The sequence below is a fragment of the Dermochelys coriacea genome, chromosome 10 (genome assembly GCF_009764565.3).
Source record: "Dermochelys coriacea isolate rDerCor1 chromosome 10, rDerCor1.pri.v4, whole genome shotgun sequence".
Classification (NCBI taxonomy): Eukaryota; Metazoa; Chordata; order Testudines; family Dermochelyidae; genus Dermochelys; species Dermochelys coriacea.
In genome coordinates this window covers 29,808,321-29,828,847 of record NC_050077.1, presented here as the reverse complement: position 1 = coordinate 29,828,847, position 20,527 = coordinate 29,808,321, and the positions used below count along the sequence as shown (strand labels likewise).

Sequence of the window (20,527 nt, the reverse complement as noted above, 5' to 3'; positions counted from 1 at the left end):
CCTGACTTAGCACTCCCACTGAGTGGGGCTTTGCATCAATTTTCCCATAGTGCTTCTTCCCCTTCCCCTTCCCCCATGCCGTTGAGAGAGTTGCACAGAACTTGCTGTATTTGCAAGACTTTGTTGATTCATACTGTTAATGGGCAAGTCACGTGTAGCTGTATTATTAGTTTAGCAGTGACAATTCACTTGGATGTTGATGTTCTTCTGAGGTACTTCTGACAATCGCTAGGGCATGAATCCCAAAGGCTGGGGGAGGGTGGTGGTGAGAGTATCCAGAAGAAAAATGATTGACCCGTGTTTTGCACAATTGAGTCAGGACATGGGGACGGATTGTTGGCTTGCATTAGAGGTCATTAAGGCCGGGAAGCTCACTAGATAATTGCATTCTTAACAGTAAACATCTGTCTAACTTTAAACATTTATCAAAGTAAGCTGGATACCAGGTAGAGGGGAAGTTCAAGGATACAAACAGAGAAAGCAAAGCAAATGGAGTCACTTATACAGGCTTTTATCAAATGGAAAAATGGCTCAGTCTAAAACCTTGGCTCTTGGGTTGAGCCAGGGGAAAAAAGGCAGGTTTGCATCCCAGGAATTATGTGCAGACCTTTTTATTTATGCATTTATTTTGGTTATTGTTTATTCAGCTCCTGAATTTTGTTTTGAGTTTGAAGGAACCCCCAGCTTCAATGATCTGATCTTTTTGCCGAGCAGCAGCAGGGTTCAAAGCTTTGCCTGTCAGTTTCCAGTTTGCAGCAACCATCAGTGCTGTGGAAGTCAGGTGCTGTCTTAGGGTAACTTGTTCATTTACAAAATGTACATAAGTCCTGTTTCCTCAAACAGGAGGTGACAAGTGGCCCCTCAGGCAACTCCCTCTTCAGGTAGGGTGCCTCTGTTCCCTGAAGCAGTTCTCCTGCGCCAGTCTCTCTTTACAGGGCCTCACTGCTTCACAAGGAATCATCTCCTCCTGCTCCAGTCTAAAACTAATAACGAGGGACCAAATATCCTGGAACGGTGAGTCTGTGCTCCTTTTGTGCTCTTCCTCTGTAACACAAAGGACTCTCACAACATCAAGTGCCAGACAACAGAGTGCTCGAGTGCACACAATACCCTCAATGACACTCAGGATGCAGTTACTGCTTGGTATCTTTGGCTGTGTCTTTATTGCCAAAAAGAGGTGTGTGTTCACAGCCAGATAACTAACTGTAAAATCCTAGTGCAGACAAAGCAGAAGTAGTTTTTATCTTGGTGTAGCTAGATGAAGTCAACACTCTATCCCTCCACCCAGAGTGCAAATGAATGGTTTCCTGCAAAGCAAGCGGCTGCCACCCGGGTCACGGCCACCACTACGCCCGCACGGATGGCAAGGTTTTCCAGTTTTTGAATGCAAAAGGCAAGTCTGCCTTTCTTTCCAAGAGAAACCCTCGTCAGATCAACTGGACTGTTCTGTACGGGTGCAAACACAAGAAAGGGCAGTCTGAAGAAATACAAAAGAAGTGCACATGCTGTGCAGTCAAGTTCCAGAGGACTATTACTGGTGCATCTTTGGCTGAAATAATGGCCAAGAGAAATCAGAAGCCTGAAGTGCGAAAGGCCCAGTGGGAACAAGCCATAAGGGCTGCCAAAGAAGCCAAGAAGGCTGAGCAGGCAACCAAGAAGTCGACACCCTCTACAACAAAGGCTCCCACAAAGGCTGCAACTAAACAAAAGATTATGAAGCCAGTGAAAGTTTCTGCTCCTCGTGTTGGTGGAAAGCGCTAACTTGTCAAACAGTAGTTGCTTGCATTATATAAACCTCTCACTGACTTGAAAAGAAAAAGAATGAAGGAGAGGGAGTGGGGTAGAGGAGGGCAGAGTTTGGATGTGAGAGCTTCTAATACGAGAACACCATTTTTCAAATAATCCTCCCTGAATTAAGCATTCAGCAGCATTCGACAAAGATGATGACAGAGAAGGGCCCAAATATGCCACTACAAAAGAGAAATGATCACCTAGTATTAAAGGAGTGTTCTGTCTGACCTGAGTTTCCCTGCTTACATACATGAACTACAGATATCTAGGAGGTGGTTTTCTTTGCATGGGATTTCAATCATGTTTATGTTTCCTAACAGATCAGGAACATCTGAGAACATGGATTAGCTCTTTCACACAGTAGATTTGCTGTATCCTCCTCTACCAATGACATAGCCAAGGCCGGTCAGATTGAGTGTTCTATTGCAACTTTTTGTTGTTTGTGCTTAACGTAAAAAAAAATATTTTTTTAACTAGTGACATTGTCCATTAAGTCTGGTTTATTTTGCTTTGCTTAGAGGTGGGCTCTTTGGAAGGAGGTAGCAGTGCTGTGAGAGAATGCACACTGCCTCTGCTGAGCTTGGTTGGTGGACAGTGTATTTGTTTCCATTGCTGCTAATTTAGCACCCAGCATGAGGACTAGGAGTGGGAATTTCAATAGTTGTTTTTTTCAGGAAGACTTGGTGTAAAACATTTTTAAAGTGCCTACGTGACTTAGGAGCTTAGGTGTCCTTTGAAAATTGGTCTTAGGCTCCTAAGCCACGTAGACATTTTTGAAAATGGTAGCCCTGTGCTTCTAAGTAACTTGGGTGTTTTTGAAAATTCAACCCTAAATCCATTTAAAAAATGTCCTTAGCTACTGATTTGTAGTCTGTTTTTAATGAAAAGGTAGTGTGATCCAGAGGACAGGACACTGGACTGGGGATTAGGAGACCCAGATTCTATTTTCAACTCTGCCACTGGCTCATGGTGTTATCTTGTCACTGCTCTTTGCCTCAGTTTTCCCATGTGTTAAATAGGGCTAATGATGCTTACCTTCCTTTACAAAATATTTTTTGAGTTCTCCTGATGAAAAACATTATATAGAAAGTATTATTGTGGAAGTTCAGGAAACTTTAGGAAGCAAAACAAATGACAAGTCAGACTTTTACCACTTTGTCATTTTTGTGCCCATTAAAGCATTCATCTATCTCATTGACCCAAGAGATAGTTAGCTGTTAAAGTGGCATTAAATACCAGCAGACAAATGTGGGTGCAAAACTGTACTTGCCCAAGAAAAATGCTGGCTGTGAACAAGGAGGTCTGATTGGGGCTGGCACTTGAAAAATCAGTTTCTAAAATCTGTAGTCCCATGTTTTGTTTGTTTTTTTAAAGAAACCCTCCCAAAGCATTTAACATTGCCACCTTAAATATTTCATCCCAATGCATTGTTCCTACAATCACAATAGGTTCTCCATCCCTCCATCATGATCACAACGTCAATTCCTCCTGGGATTCGGTGTGGCCATTGGGTAGACATTTCTCTAATGATTCAATATTAAACTGCTCTGTGTTCCTTGCATCATCAGGGAAATGGCAGTCTTGATAAAGTACAGCCTGCCCATCGGTAACACTATATCAATGGAGAGACAAGATGCTGGGGCAATATATTACACTGTAATGCGTGATTATGAAAGATGTATCTGGGGACCTTGGGGAAAGAATTGACTTTTTATTTCAACCTTCATAAAATAATGTCATTCGGACATCCCTGGGCCTTTATTACATATTACTTGCATAGCACCAGGGTAGAACCCGGAACTATGGGACTGCAGTGCCCCCTTAACTCTCCAGCCTCGGCTGTCTCTCTCAATTTTATGCCAGTGACAAAGAGCAAATCCTTCCAGGAGTTCTCACTCAGCCATCAGTGGAGCCCCACACTGAGCTAAACTGCATGAAGGCTCACTAAGCCACTGATGAATTATACAGGGAGAGGCACCAGCCAATCACCCCAGCCTTGCATCCCCAGTGCAAGCTCATTAATTAGTTCACCACTCCAACAAAGGGTAGCGGACATGCAACTGTCCTTGAGCTGAGATTTTCCAAACACTTCAACCAAAAACACACTGTTCTAGATAAAATAGACAACAGATTTATTAACTACAGAAAGATAGACTTTAAGTGATTATAAGTAGCAGGCGTAGAGATCAAAGCTGGTTACATAAGAAATTAAAATAAATGTGCAGACTAAATTCTATAAACTAAGTAGAACTTGAATCATGCACTTTCTCACCCTAACAAATGTTACAGGCAGCTCACAGTTCTTAATATGCAGGCTGGATTCCCTTCCCAGCCTGGGATCACCCTTCCTCAATTCAAAGTCTTTGTCCTCCAGATGTTATTCCAGGTGTTGAAATGGGATAGGAGAGAGGCCTAGTGATGTCACTATTCCTCTTTTATACTTTTTTCCAGCTGCTAGAAAGATCCTTTCTGAAACGTGGGGTTTAGGTAGCCCGCATTGCGTATGTGTCCTTGGAGGAGTCTCTGGGATGGCCACTGGGAGAATGGTTTCCCCATAATGGCCCATCAACACATGTCTGGCTGGTCCTGATGTAAGCACCTTTTACTAGGTGCTCCTTTGTTGCCACTGGAAGGCTGGCTGTGGGCATTTCCCAACCTCACAACATATTTCAGTAACACACACAAAGTAATACTTCATAGCTTCACATAACATAAAATTGAACAAGATATTAATGTTCAGCTGATCAAGATTTTTTAAATGATACCTTTCAAGGCATACTTTACAAAACATATCATAATCATATCACAATGGTGAATATGGGGGTCCAGGGTGCCACTTTGAGGTACAGTGTCACAGAGACTTCTAATGAGAGATGTGGAGGAGGAAAGGATAGAGGTGTAGCAAGCCAGGTCAATCAGTGGGTGCCCAGGAACTGGGGCCATGTAGAAGAAGGTCCAAAGATGAATGAGGAAGGGAAAATGAGTTACTATAGAAAATTCTTTCCTGGGTATCTGGCTGGTCAATCTTGCCCATATGCTCAGGGTTTAGCTGATTGCCATATTTGGGGTTGGGAAGGAATTTTCCTCCAGGGCAGATTGGAGAGGCCCTGGAGGTTTTTCGCCTTCCTCTGTAGCATGGGGCATGGTTGATTTGAGGCAGGCTTCTCTGCTCCTTGAAGTCTTTGAACCATGATTTAAGGACTTCAATAGCTCAGACATGGGTAAGGTTTTTCATAGGAGTGGGTGGGTGAGATTCTGTGGCCTGCGCTGTGCAGGAGGTTGGATTAGATGATCAGAATGGTCCCTTCTGACCTTAGTATCTATGAATCTATGAATCTATGAAAAAAGGAGGTCTGGGTACACATTGTAAAGCGGGTCAGCATAGAAATAGAAGGTAAATAATAAAGCTCTCCAGTCCCTGACTTACTGTAGGACTTTTCTATATGGGATACTACTATACGGCAGGTCAGAGTGTGAATCTACTGTGCACTAGTTTACCATGCAGTAATGTCCTATGTGAGCACCGCTACAGCATGCTAAAAGTCCCAGATGGTCATTTGGCTTACTACTCTTTACAAATAGTAATATGCTAAACTGCTAAGTGCAATGTACTGGTGGCCACATGGGGCATTACTGTGCAGCAAACTGGTGCACTGTAGATTCACACCTGGGCTTGCCACACAGTAATTTTCCATGTAGACAAGCTGATAAAACAATATGTGGGACACACCCGCCTGATGCCAACAGAACATCCTTGCTCAGCATTCCATAGGAATAAGAATCTCCTACTTTCCTGCTGCGCAGCCTCTAAAATATTTGCATATATACCAGTATACCACTGGGGGAGGGAGTGGGGGAAGAGGGAATTCTGTTCTAACTTCAAAGTTAAGGAATGTTTGCTCATGGACATCTAGTACTCTTGGGTCTATTTACTGGAATCTTAATATTTCACCAGTCCTACAGAAAGTAGCATCTCTATGCCAAGTACAGACAGAGGAACTCCATGCTTGTCAGTGGAATTCACCTTGAATAAAGGAATCTTTTGTAGAACAGTTGGAGTTCTAATGTTACATGCATGTAGGGCAATACCTGTTGTGATGGGTTCCTTGGGGTGCAACTTGGGAACTGGGGTACTTCTGAGCCTTCTGTCTTACCAACCTGGGCTCCCTCTCACACTGTGATGCTGTGACAAGCTGCAAACCCCTTCGGGTCTTGCACTCACACGGCCATCCACAAGCAGGGACACACCCATTTGAGTTACATGATTGCTTTTGCCAGCCACTCATGAATGAGCAATAGAGAGGCTCTAGCCAATTCCCCACAGCTCCCCAGCCTAGGACTCCAGAGCAGAACCTGACCTGGTCTGAAGCCTAACTAGTGTAAGTTTATTGCCCAGTCTGCCCCTCCCTCAATGTGGACGTGCACCAGCTCTTGTTACTGAGCAGATTTCCCTTGCACTTCAAGCAGCACAGGTAAAAAAAATATATAAAACAGATTTATTAAGTACAGAAAGATAGATTTTAAGTGATTATAAATAATGAGCGTATTGCTCAAAGTTGATTACCTAAGAAATAAAAGTAAAAACACAATCTGAGTTCTATAAATTAGACAGGATTTGAATCAAGCAGTGTCTCACCCTGATGGTATAGTTCCTTCCCACATAGGCTGAGATTCTCCTTTCCAGCGTGGGCCACCTCCCCAGGACAGTCTTTATTCTCCAGACATGCTTCCAGGTGTTGAGTTGTGAGGGGAGTGAGGCTAAGTGATGATGTTACTTGCCCCTTTTATAGCTTCTTCCAGCTTGCAGGAAAGATCCTGTGCTATGACATGAGTCAAACAGTCTGTATTGTTTCATGCTTTCCCTGAGAGGTTTCCATTGCATACAATTCCTGGATAGTCCTTGTGAGTGTGCATTTCCCTTAATGGGCCATCATCAGTGTCTGGCTTCTCCATTGTTGCACCTGAAAAGCTGGTTGTGGGTGTTTCCAACTTCACAACATATTTCAGTAACATATTCATAGCAAAATTTCATAACTCCACATGCATTGATAGCACATACAATTTAACAGGATATTAATGTTCAACAGATTAAGGCTTTTAAAATGATACCTTACAAGGCAAACTTTGTATAAAACATATCCTAATCAAATCACCATGATAAATATAGGGGTGCCAGGGTGTTGCTTTGGGGTACAGAGTGTCACACCTGTACAGCTGCAACATGGGTTGCCTAACAATACACCCCACTGGTTTCTAACTTGTTGATTTGGAAAGTAGTTCTTAAAAAGTTTGTCAGCCACAGAAAACATTTCCAAAAGAGCCTGAATGATTTAGGAGTCTAATAACACTTTCAAAAATGACTTTGGCACTTAGGAGCCTAACTCCCATTGACTTTCAATGAGTTGTAAGTTCCTAAGCCTCTTAGACATGTTCACAAATCATCTCCTGAGAGATGATTGGAATATCCAGCACTTGACCTTGAGTAAAGCCGCCTTTTTAATTCAAATAAGAAATGAAGAATTAGTGTACATCTTCTAGCTCAAGGAAGCATTAAATGACTGAGTTAAGGCAAGACAGTTGTCGTTAGGGATGAAAATAACACGAGCCACATCTTGTAACAAATCAGTTCATACTATTAGATTTGTCATAAATGTATGATGAATGGTAATTCCCTGATCTAATATCAAACCTTTGGGAGCAATATATTTGAATGATGTCATTGCGTAATGTTTGGAAGTGATAATATGATTATCTTAATCAGTGCAGAAACATGAGACTGAGGAGATTACATAATGAGTGAGCTACCATTTTCTTACAGGGTATCCACCTGAAACATCCACTGTTTTATAGCTGAAAATCTATTCTGTTTTTCTAAAACTCTGCTCCATTTGTGTGGTAAAAATTGTTGTGGCAACATCATAGTGTGATGATAAACGGTTTTCAGTGCAGTTCGCAAAGCATGAATAGAAAGTGAGGAAAATATCATCAACCTACAATCAATGGGCTCTCTAGTTGTGTTTCATGTTTCATTCTCTAGTTGTGTTTCATGGTGAACTTGTAGCTGGTTTTTGGAGAGCTGGTTGGCTGCTCCTTTCTGCTTGCTACATTTCATTAAAAGTAGAGCTGGTCAGGAATTTTTAACAAACTTAATTGAAAGCAAAACTGTCCATTAAATGGTTGGTTTTGACAAATCTCCTAATTTAAAAAAAAATGGAAAAAAAAAGTTTTGAAACTTGTCAAAATGTTCCATGTTGATGTTTTAAAAAAATTGGTTTTCTGGTTGAAAACTTTTCATTTTGAAATTTTAGCTAATTAGATTGAAATTGCAGCAAAACATTCCAAAAGTATCAAAACAGAATGTTTTGACTGATGTGAACTAGAAAAATTTTTTTGGCTTTTTGGTTTGTGAAAATGTTAAAGATTTTGACTTTTCATCCCAATTTGGGGTGGTACAATTTCTCGGCCTCTCAAATCTTAGCTTGATGGGAAAACCATTTCATGCCTAGCTCTAATTAAAAGTTAGTATCTAAAATACTTTGCTAATATTACTTTCCCATATAAATCCTTTCTGTAATTGCCATAGAGATGTTAAATGATGATGCAGCTGACAGTTTGGGAATGGGGCAGAAGGTGGTGCATGCTTGATAACTGGAGAAGATGCAGCCACGAGATGTTCTTTGCATTAAGATGTGGTCCACCTTATGAATGGGTTTGGGAATCCTTTCTTTAAACCATCAATACAGAAAATCCAGCTAAGGAAATGTGTGGACAGATGATGCTCATATTGCTTAAATGCTTTTGCCCAGATTCTCAGTAGTTAAATCAATAAGATACATTACATTGTTCTTTCTCAGAAATTGATTTTAATGCCCATTGGGGGAAAAAAAATCTTGATCTTCAAATGTCACAATGGTGAAAAATCACAGAAAGTGTCGCTTATTCTATTTCTGAATAAGGAGCTTTATTAGAATAAGGAAAACCTCTAAGGTGGGTATTCTTTGATTGCAGAGTTGCCAGGATTCTTCCCCATCCCTGTCCTGCTTGGCTTTCTGCTACAGGCTTGTCTACATTACCCGCTGGATTGACAGGCAGCAATCGTTCCAGTGGGGGGTCAATATATCGCGTCTAGTCTAAATGCGATAAATCGACCACTGAGCGCTCTCCCATCAACTCCGGTACTCCACCGGAGCAAGAGGTGCAGGCAGAGTCGACAGTGGAGCGTCAGCTGTCAACTTACCACAGCGAAGACACCGTGGAAAGTAGATCTAAGTACGTTGATTTCAGCTATGTTATTCATGTAGCTGAAGTTTTGTAACTTAGATCCATCCCCCCCCCAGTATAGACCAGGGCTTACAGAACCAAAACACATCTTGGAAGGATGGTCTTCTGCTTTGGGTATTGGACTAGGATGCAGGAGATTTAGGTTCAATTTCTATCTCTGCCACAGACTTCCTGCGTGACCCTGGGAAAGTCACTTAATCTCTTTGCATGTAAAATAGGGATAATGATACTTCCTTTTGGCCTTATTCAGAGTATAAGCTCTTCAGGGGATGGCCTCTCTCCTACCTTGCATATGTAAAGTGTTTAACACAAGAACATATCCCGTTGTTAGCTGAGGCCCCTATGGACTACTATAATACATATAACACTCTGTTCTCACAGTACTAGTCTGAGGCTCAGTTTTGCTAGCTTTCCAGCAATGTGGAATGTATATTAGAGATGGCTGGGCTAAGTGGTGTACTTCTGTACAACCCAAAGTCAAATTCATAGTTCAGATTCTTGTCCGGATCCTGCTAAGCAGCCCAAACCTAGATGCAGATTTGGTGTGGAAACCAATTTGGTGGAAATATCACAAGAATGTTCATGTAGAATTTCCACTATTTCTGCCTCTGTGGCAATCTATCTCCCCTAACTCACCACCATCATCAGGTGGGGGTGTCTCCTCACCACCATGGCTCCTAGTGGTAGGGAAAACAGGCAAAGTGCCCCTCTGCCTCTTTGGGGACTGCAAGTTCAATCCATTTACATGCCTAATCTAAAAAGGGTTTTCTTGGAGGGTAGCTAGCCGGACTCAGTCCTAGTGGATTAGTGAAGACTGATCCATCAGTGGAAGGTAAGATAAGAAAGAGTGGCCAACCTCAGCCCTTCTGAACAACACAGGCAGGATTAAAGGTTTGTAGGCCTCACTCCCAGAAGATGGCAAAGGTCTGGTGCTCCCAGAGAAGGGAAAAATTGCTGCAGTTAGCAGGGTAAGACAGAAATGGTGGGAATCTCATGAGAATTTTTTTCCATAGTCCTTTATCTGAATGAAATAGGTCGATATTACCCAGAATTGTAAGTCTGGTGTGTGTGTTAGTTATTGACAATGTAGGCCTTGTGTTATAGGGTGTGTAACTTTGCAAGAGGCTTTCAGAAACATTAATTAATAGGTAAAACCAACTCTCCCCTCCCCACTTAGATGGTTATTGAAGGTGGGCACGACCTCTTTAAGGGGACAGTGGTCCAGCCCACCTAAGGCTAATTAGCCACTGCCCCATCAGACTTAAGGAGGGATAGCTGGCCCCCTATAATGATCAGTGAGGAAACTCAATAGAGAGGAAGTGAGGAAAAGCTCTGACAGGAGCCCATGGTGGGCTGTGGGAAGGAACTGCAGGGACAGTGGATGCTCCTGTAGGAATTGCTCAAAGAGAAGCAAGAACTAGGGTGAAGGGCAGAATGAGAGCAGTGGATAACACGGTAGCAAGCCCAAATGAAGTGAAAGACTTTGTTTATTGCAAGGACATTGTATAAAGCTGTACAAAGGCCAGGTGAGGTGGAGAACGTTCTGTTCCCAATAACTCTGGTGGAGAAAATAAAAGGACAAAGTCTGGAAGAGAGGGGCTTGGATTATACCTTGCTTGGGAAGAATGGGGCCAGTGACCAGGAGGGGGCCCTCTGGAAACTGTAACCCTGACACTGACATTGTCTACTATAGGAGAATCGTTACAGGATGGAAACAGAGAGAGACCTAAAAGACCAGACATCCTATATTGTGTTGAAAAGCGTGTTTTAAGCTGTAAATAGATAATGAAAAATCATAAAACTCTTCTATCTTATTCAGAGATTGTGTTTGCAGTGATACATGCCTGCACTGATCTGATGTAAATGCCAGGGAGGAGGCAGGGGAATCTGTCTATCTAGTGCCTTTCAGATCCACAAGAGTGAAACCTGTAATAATACGGTGACCATCTATATAATACCTTTCATGCCAGGATCTTGCAGTAGTTTGCAAACAGAAATTACCCTGCCTTCATAACACCTTGTGAGGCAGGCAAGTCTTATCGTCATTTTACAGAGGGCCAATTGAGAGAAAGTGTGTGTGTAAGGCTCCTAATGCAATGGAGTCCTGGTCCAGAACTGGGAATTCTAGTATTTGTATTTCTACTATAATACAAATAATTTAGGGTGACCAGATGTCCCGTTCTTAACAGGACTGTCCTGTATTTAAGGCCTCCTGCAGGTGTCCTGACTTTTTCTTAAAAATGGGCAAATTGTCCATATTTTCTGCCTCCCCCCCGCCAATCAGTATCAGCAGGGCCTGCTGCTGGCTGGATCCCTGTCACCAGCTGCCTGCCCACCAGAAGTGAGTGAGGGGGTCCAGTGATTGTTGAGTGTGTGGATGTGCAAGGCTTCTGAAGCTGCACGTGAGCAGGGCACCCCGCCGCTCCCACCCGCCCGTCCATCAGCTTCAGCCCCTTGCTGCGTGCTGGCTACAGAGGCCCAGAGGCAGGGGCGAAGAAGCACTTTCCAGCTGTTTCACCACACCTGAACCTGCAGGCTTCACAGCAGCCCCCCTGGGCAGGGCTTAGGCACCCTCTTCTACCCCGCGCCCCCTCCCCCGTTGCCCTGGGTTCTGCCACCCAGGAAGCGCAGAGCTGCTCTGTTCCCTAGGTACCCTCTCCCATTGAGCCACCTCACTGGCCAGGTTCCATGGCCACTGAAGCCCCTGTAGGCAGGTTCCCTGGGCCCTGGTGCATAATATGTCTTTAGGACTTAACCCCTTCCTGCCTGTGCTGTAGCCAAGGGACTGGGTTGTGTCTGTGGCCAACAGAAGCATGGAGGTGTTAGCTGCCTTTCGACACTGTGCAGGCAGGAAGGGATGAGCTCTGCAAAGACACAGGCTGGGTCGTCCCTTCCCCCTGTGGCTGTCCCTTCCTTCCAGCACAGTGACAAAAGGGTGCTGCTGGCCATGTTCTGGTGTGAACCCTGGCAGAAATCAGGGGTGGGGAGTGAAAACCATTCAAGCCTTTTATGCTTGTCTTCAGTCTTCAGTAGTGGGTGAAATACACATTATGTTTACATAGAATGTGTTTCTTCAGCTGACTCAAGACTTTACAAATATTATGGTGCTCCAATGTGGTCCAATCAAAAGTGTAATATTTATTTCCCCAGTATTTCCTGTTCTATTTAAAACATACAGCCAGATTCATCCCTGCCTGTGGCAGTGACAGCAAGGAGGGACGGCAGTTTGCATCTATACTTTTCAGGGGTTATGGGGAATTTGGGGGGCTCCCAGAACAGGGTAGGGAAGCGTTAATGCTGCCCTAATTTATACACCTGCTTCAGCAGCCAGTGTGGGGCTTTGGGGAAGTCCAGAACAGCTAGGGTGCAATTCTGCCTCTGATCTCTTCTCTTGTTCCTCTGTCCTGCTCCTGCGCTGCCTACACAGCCTGAATGGCAGGCTGAAATCTAGTTGCAAAGGCCCGCTGCACCAGGGCTTAAACCTGCCCTAGGGGCCCTTTTTGCCTTCTTAGCTTGTGCAATAGGCCCCTATGAGAACAATAAATACAGCGCATACAATTAAATCAAACCTTATGATCTACAGAGGATAGCTAAATGACCACAACTCCTGTAGCCCATTTGCTATCTGTGAGATCTCTCTGTATCAACACGCAAAAAATAATCTAGCAGCTAATAATAATTTCATAGAAGTCTATGTTGGTTATTATAAATGTATTGGCTGGATCTTGAATATTCATCCATGTGCTATTTGCTACATTATTTTTATACCCTGACATTAATCCAAAACATTCTGAAAGTATTAAAATGCATTCTAATTTGTCAATAGAAGCAAAAGGATAAAGTGTTAGTGGACAATTCTTCAAAGTACAAATGACAGAAAGATGCCTGACTCCAATTGACTTAGGTGCCTAACTGCTGTTTGTACCAATGAAAATCTCTTCCTTAAACTATTTGTATGAAATGTTGTGCATCCAAATAGTACTCTCAGGTCCAATATTTCTATAAGGAAAACAAAATATCAAAATCTACTTTCATACATTGAGAATTTGAAGGCTTTGGTAAAGGCAAAGTATGGTTAGTAAAGTCAAAGGGCATGTTTGTATGTTATGCATAAGCTTCTTTTGCCTGTACCAAAGCAGTGACACCAGGTTCTGGGATGTTATATATTTTAGATAATTGATGACCAGACATGTTGTATTGATTTCTTTGGCTCTAAAATACCATACTACATTATCTTTTTTTCCTACTCCCCACTAGCCATGAAATCTTATTTATCTGCAAACTGCAGAAGAATTGTTTGCCTTTTGAAGTTTCTGTTACCCAACATGGGTTACTTTGTGATATGAGATACCAGTATATTTTTTCCTCCAGGAGAGTTCTTTAAAGGAATCAGTAGGAAATGATTGCTTTTACCTCAAAGCTAAGTATTGTGTCTCAGTTACCAATGCATCGAAAGGGAATGGGGGGAAGAGGAGATAAGGCAAAGTATATTGCAAGGAGTGAGGTCACACAGTAGACTAGGAGATTAAGAAAGTGGCCTAAATTTTATTAAAACTGAAATTGAGCTAGTTTGAAAATTTGCACAATCTGTTCTATCAAAGACTTTCACAGAGAGAAGCTTTCAGATACCACATACACATCCATTCACCTTCCAACTATTTTTCTCAGTGCTCATTAATTGCCAAACTATTCGTGTTTGAACCACCCTTGCAACTTTCTTATTCTATGTGCTACTAAACTGAAGTTGTCAGAATGCAGGTTTTGAGAGAGCAGTTGTTTCCATAGCAACAGTCTATGATAATTTAAGCACAGGATAACGACTTCATTCACTTTGCTGCAGGATAAAACAAGAGGAGAAGCAAAGATGTGAGGATGAAATTTGTTTATAGCTCATGTCTTTGCACAACCTCTGTTTTCTGTTTATTAATATAATGTTGTATACCCTAACAACAACAACAAGAAATTTTATATTGGAAAACCAAACATTTTCACTAGTGACAAAACATGTAATTTGGGGGATTATTATTAATAATTTGTATGGCAATATTACGTAGAGGCCCCATTTGAGACAAGGCCCCTTTGTGCTAGGTGCTGTATGTACAACTAAGAAGAGATGATCCAACCCCAGATATCCTACAGTCTAAACATACGACATAGACTAAGAGTGGGTAGGGAAATTGAAGCACAAAGAATAAGTGACACAGTTGGTCAGTGGCAAGGCCAGGAATAGAACCCTGGTTGGCTGAACCACACTTCCTCTTGACAAGTAAAAATATTTGACAGGTTTATTTTCTCTGTGTATTAAATCATAAGTGTTTTCTCTTCCCCAGCCCAATTTATTATAGAGCAATATTAAGAAAAGAGAAAATCCAGATTCAAGTTTAACCCTGTGTAACAGACTTGCTTTCTTAATTTTTATTTTGCTACTGTAAAATGTGTCCTTCGTTTATAGTATAGTAAAAAATCTTTTAATTACAGCCATACTCAAAGTTTCTTATGTTTAAATACCTGAAAAGTTTAAAATATAGAGCTAGCCGGGAAATGACTTTTCTTTTTCCCTGTGAAAAAAATCAGCAAAGAATATCAAGTAAAATTCAAACTATTTTCATTTTTGGGGTACTCCATTTTTCGATGAAAGGCAGAAACCTTGTGATGAAAACAGAATTTTTCCACAAACATTTCCATTTAATCATAAAGTCCCTCCCACCAAAATAATTTTCCAAAAAAGAAATCCTCATTGATGGAAAAATTTTGACCACTCTCATTAGGAAGAAAGAGTTGATTTTGATTTTTTTAAAATATCAAAATACTTTAATGACATGACTAGTATGGGTACACAGCTGATCCAGTAGTTAGGCCACTAGCTCTAGGACTTGGGAGACTCATGTTCAATTCTCTGTGCAGCAATAGACTTCCTGTGTGACATTGGGCAAGTCACTTAGTCTCTCTGTGCCTTAGTTCCCCATCTGTACAAACAAAAGGGGGGGATTATAGTGTTTCACTGGGGGTGTTTTGTTTGTGAGGTTAAGTACATTAAAATTGTGAAGTCCTTTGAGATATACTGATAAAAAGCCCTATGTAACAGCTAAGTATTATTACTCTGCTATTCAGCTGTGTGTCGTAGCACTTACCCTGCTAGAAGGTCTTATAAAGCACTTGTCATCAGGAGATATCAAAGTGCTTCACAAAGGAAGTCATTAGCTTTAGCCCCATTTTACAAAAGGAGAAACTGAGGCACAGACTGGTGAAGTGGCAGAACAAGAAATAGAACCAGGTCTTCTGAATCACAATGCTCCTGTCTCAAGTGGGAGGGGCCTGGGGAGTTCTGGATTGTGCATCAGAATGATAAACATAAGCTTCATCGGTAGCACGGATTTGTTACAGTATAAGTAAGCTTAGAATAATTTTTAATTTTTATTTTTGTATGATTTTGACAAATAATGCCATCTTATTTTAAAGCATTTTTAACTTTTTTATTTATTTTAAATTTTCTTAGAGTCCAAAATAATGGGTTTTAAGCATTTGTTTTCAATTGTTTAAAAATCACTTTTTAATTCACAGTTGGAGGAAATCATGGGGGTGTATGTTACACAATGATTATTTAATGACAGTAGACACTGAGATTCAAAAAGTTAAATCTTTATAGCCATAAAAACACAAATTGTCAACATCACCTGTGAAATCTCACAAAGTAATTGTCCTTGAATCAAACTCTTAAATTCTCAAGCAGCATTTTTCTTTCTTTTTTTGCTTATCTGTACATTTAGACAGGTTTCAGAGTAGCAGCCGTGTTAGTCTGTATTCGCAAAAAGAAAAGGAGTACCCGTGGCACCTTAGAGACTAACAAATTTATTAGAGCATAAGCTTTCGTGAGCTACAGCTCACTTCATCGGATGCATTTGGTGGAAAAAGCAGAGGAGAGATTTATATACACACACACAGAGAACATGAAACAATGGGTTTATCATACACACTGTAAGGAGAGTGATCACTTAAGATAAGCCATCACCAGCAGCAGGGGGGGGAAAGGAGGAAAACCTTTCATGGTGACAAGCAAGGTAGGCTAATTCCAGCAGTTAACAAGAGGAACAGTGGGGGGGGTGGGTGGGAGGGAGAAATACCATGGGGAAATAGTTTTACTTTGTGTAATGACTCATCCATTCCCAGTCTCTATTCAAGCCTAAGTTAATTGTATCCAGTTTGCAAATTAATTCCAATTCAGCAGTCTCTCGTTGGAGTCTGTTTTTGAAGCTTTTTTGTTGAAGTATAGCCACTCTTAGGTCTGTGATCGAGTGACCAGAGAGATTGAAGTGTTCTCCAACCGGTTTTTGAATGTTATAATTCTTGACGTCTGATTTGTGTCCATTCATTCTTTTACGTAGAGACTGTCCAGTTTGGCCAATGTACATGGCAGAGGGGCATTGCTGGCACATGATGGCATATATCACATTGGTAGATGTGCAGGTGAACGAGCCTCTGATAGTGTGGCTGATGTGATTAGGCCCTATGATGGTATCCCCTGAATAGATATGTGGACAGAGTTGGCAACGGGCTTTGTTGCAAGGATAGGTTCCTGGGTTAGTGGTTCTGTTGTGTGGTGTGTGGTTGCACAGACCTAAGAGTGGCTATACTTCAACAATACCTCTGATATTCTTGTTAACTGCTGGAATTAGCCTACCTGCTTGTCACCATGAAAGGTTTTCCTCCTTCCCCCCCCTGCTGTTGGTGATGGCTTATCTTAAGTGATCACTCTCCTTACAGTGTGTATGATAAACCCATTGTTTCATGTTCTCTGTGTGTGTGTATATAAATCCCTACTCTGTTTTTTCCACCAAATGCATCCGATGAAGTGAGCTGTAGCTCACGAAAGCTTATGCTCTAATAAATTTGTTAGTCTCTAAGGTGCCACAAGTACTCCTTTTCTTTTTGAGAATACAGACTAACACGGCTGCTACTCTGAAACCTCTCCTTACAGTGTGTATGATAAACCCATTGTTTCATGTTCTCTGTGTGTGTGTATATAAATCTCTCCTCTGCTTTTTCCACCAAATGCATCCGATGAAGTGAGCTGTAGCTCACGAAAGCTTATGCTCTAATAAATTTGTTAGTCTCTAAGGTGCCACGGGTACTCCTTTTCTTTTTGTACATTTAGATTATCAATGGAAATATTTTTTGTCAGTTTGTGTGAAAGTTGTTATGAAAGTTGAAATCAACATTTACCTACACTTACCGATAAAAATCTAATCCTTCCAAGCCTAGGTATGGTATGATAGTTGTTTTAAGAAACACAGTCCTTCAGTTAGTAGATCAAGTGTAATAGCGATGTTGTGAGAAAGATATACTGCAGGGAAAAGGCCGGTGTGCTGAGTTACCTCAAGTGCAACATTTTCAGGTCTATATTTTAAATGCAGGATCTATTGGTGATGGTGTGCCCTGATTGTTTAGCTCACCTTTGTTACTGTGGCATTTTTCCAGTGCTAGTAGGGGAAAAAAAAAGAAATAGATCCCCAGGGTTCAGTAGCTTTAGGAGGCATCTGTTTTGTGATTCACTGAGCATTCCTGTTAGAAGTTGCTGAATCATGGTTTTGTAGAGGATAGTGAGAGAGTTACAGATGGTACAGTAAAGTCCAGCCATCCTTTCAATCCATTTATCAAAGTACCAAATATTCCTACTTCAAGATGGGTGAAACAATACATATGGAGCAAAGGAAGCTCATCTCTTGATCAGTGCAGATCTCTGAGCATTTGCGAGCTCATGATTTAACATATGACCTGAACTTTCTTAGCTTTGTCAATTATCTTTTCAAGGATTTTTGAAGGTGTTGTATTTTTTTAATTTAAATGAATTTACTCTAATACTTTCCTTTAAGGAGTGAGAGTTAAACAGAACAAACTTAGCAATATAATATACTGGGCTTATTAAGGCAAAACCTAAATGAGAAGAAAATTGGCATGGAAATTTATGGATATAGATTTTTAATATTCTACCTATCTCCTACAACACAATGGGTGTGTTGTCTATACCTTTTGACACAAGTAGTCATTTCACTCCAAATGGGATGTCCATTCTGGATTCCTCACCATGAATTTGGATCAATGCAAGTTGTGACTGCCTTTAGAGGACACACCAGGTTTAAACAGAGCATGCTGGAACTATACTTTGTGAGTTTTGATCAATACTCTGTAGATATTGGTGCATGTCATGCTGTCTGGAATGGCTCACATTGTTTCTCTGCTTCCAGATATCTTAGCCAGACCATTTCTGGCAGTGCCCAGACCCTGTTTTCTTGTCATGGTTCATGAGCAAAGCTCTCGGTTCCTGATCTGAGCCTTCCTTCTTAAAGGATATCCCCGTATCTTTACATAATTTTTAAGTTGTTTTGAGTCAAGTATGATTGTGAATCACCCATTGTGACTAATCTTTAACCTTTAAAACTCTCAATATCAAATTTAAACTTTTAACAATGTTGGGTTCTGATCTTTAAGCCCAGTTGACCTGTGGCATGTGAATCCTGCTAACTACGCCAATTGTCACATTGTCTGGAATGGCTTACAACTGTGAATGCCAATCTTAGGTAAACAGGGCAGACATCCCAAACTGGTGGTGTGTTCTATAATTAGATTTCACCAAGCCAGTAACAAATGTGAACTCCTGGATTACTGTACCAGTCTAACCATGGAGTCACAGACAGTTCCTTAGGCTCTCCAGCCTATCTTGCCACCCAGACAAACTGGACTTAGTGATAATGGTCACATAAACCAAAAATTACACCACTTCAGGTTACTTCCAATCCCAAAGGGTCAGTCACTTAACCCTTAAGTCAGTTGGTACTCGGGATCTTACCAAAGACAACGCTGACAGCCAATTCTCTAGTAAACTAACTAAAGATTTATTAGCTAAGAAAAAGAGGTGAGATATTGAGAAGTTAAAGCAGGTAAATGCATTAACAGGTGAGTCAAAGTTAGTAAGTCCAAAATGATAGCAGAGATGTAGTAATCTCCAAAAGACTCCAAAAGCCTCTCAGGCTTACCCAGAATAGCTCTGGGGATCTCTGTCTACTCACTCAATAATTCCATCCTGTTGGAATCCAAACAGTCAGAGATACAGGATCATTCCTTGAAATCTATTTTATAGCTTCTCCAGAAACAATCTGAACAGTTTCTTCACCCACATGGGTTTTGATGAGTAGGAAATGCGGAGTGAGTCTGTGAATTTCTGTGTCAAACACAATGGCCCTTGCTTTGAAGTTTGCATTGCCGGTTACAGCCATTAAGTCCTTCACTAACACTTCACAAGGTTTCTTTGAGGAATAAATGTAATGTAGCAACAAACAACAGTCTTTCATTAGTTTTCATAAAGTTTATACATCACATCTTAATACTAACACACACTTTAATCTAGGATTATCTAATTACAGGGATATACATAATGTAAGGCGATAGCAATCAACAGGTTATAGATAAGTGAATTAGTCTACACATACTAGTACGCTTAAAATTTATTTGAAATTCACACAAGTGAATTGGCCTATGGCTCTAACCCGCTGGCCTGTCAGTGTCATGGTGCAATACAGACCAGGAATAAAATTTACAAAAGCACCTAAACAGCAAGCATCATTTCCAAATTTGTCTGGCAGGCAGGGTTCCATCAGAGCCTGTCTGGGTTTGCTAGGAACATCAGCTGAATTGAGCCATCTCTGTGAAACAACCTATTTTGTTGAATCGGCAAATTCTGATGAAATACAATTTTGTCAGAATTTTTCCAGCAGGTTCTACTTATAAGTCTCTGTACTCTAGGGTATTTAATTAACATTTTCTGAGATACAGTTGGGGCTAGTTTATATCCATCACCCATACCCTAGCACTCATATATACCACATTTATGAATTTATCACTCTACATTTCTCTAAGGCCACCCATCCTATGGCATATGAACTCTAGTTAACTTGTTTGTGTTCTTTTAACTATTTGAGTAGATTCTATATGTTGCCTTAAGTAGTAATATAGCAGAATTCAAGAAAATTCCAGCATTCTAAGGTGAACTTCATCAATAAATGGCTACCTTTGTTGTAATGTGACTGCTTGTGTAGACAGCACATCCTCATGTGGTTGAACTGTTTCTCTAAATGCAAAAGGTTTTGAGTCAGATATATTATGATATTTGGTGCTACAGCAAGCATCCTTAGGTTTTTTGGCCATTTCAAAGTTCTGCTGCAAGTAAAGTGCTGTGCTTCCTTTCTGACTTTCCATCCTGTTTTCTTTGTTCTCTGGAATATATCATCTTCACTAAAACTTGAAATTATGCTGGAAATCCACAGAGTCTTCTATACAGAATTTAACATAGTGATTTAAGAACTATTCCCACCTAACTGACATTCTTATCTTGCCTCCTTCCTTATGGTTCGTCAGCCTGAGATTATGAAGCAAAGTTTCATTAAAGAAAATTTGCCTTATT

The 20,527-nt window shown here is 41.1% G+C and overlaps 2 protein-coding genes across 14 annotated transcripts in view; both read left to right on the top strand.

Annotated features, from left to right (window-relative positions):
* RBFOX1 (RNA binding fox-1 homolog 1) overlaps positions 1-20,527 on the top strand; it is a 2,470,149-nt gene that overhangs the window by 118,921 nt on the left and 2,330,701 nt on the right. The window lies entirely within an intron of this gene.
* On the top strand, positions 1,300-1,808 carry LOC119862430 (60S ribosomal protein L24-like). The gene has a single exon (XM_038419150.2). The coding sequence runs from the start codon at positions 1,300-1,302 to the stop codon at positions 1,759-1,761; it is 462 nt and encodes a 153-aa protein (XP_038275078.1). The 3' UTR covers positions 1,762-1,808.

Excerpts from the sequence above, each read along its gene's own strand:
- LOC119862430 (XM_038419150.2), top strand. The coding sequence starts at position 1,300 with ATGGTTTCCTGCAAAGCAAGCGGCTGCCACCCGGGTCACGGCCACCAC.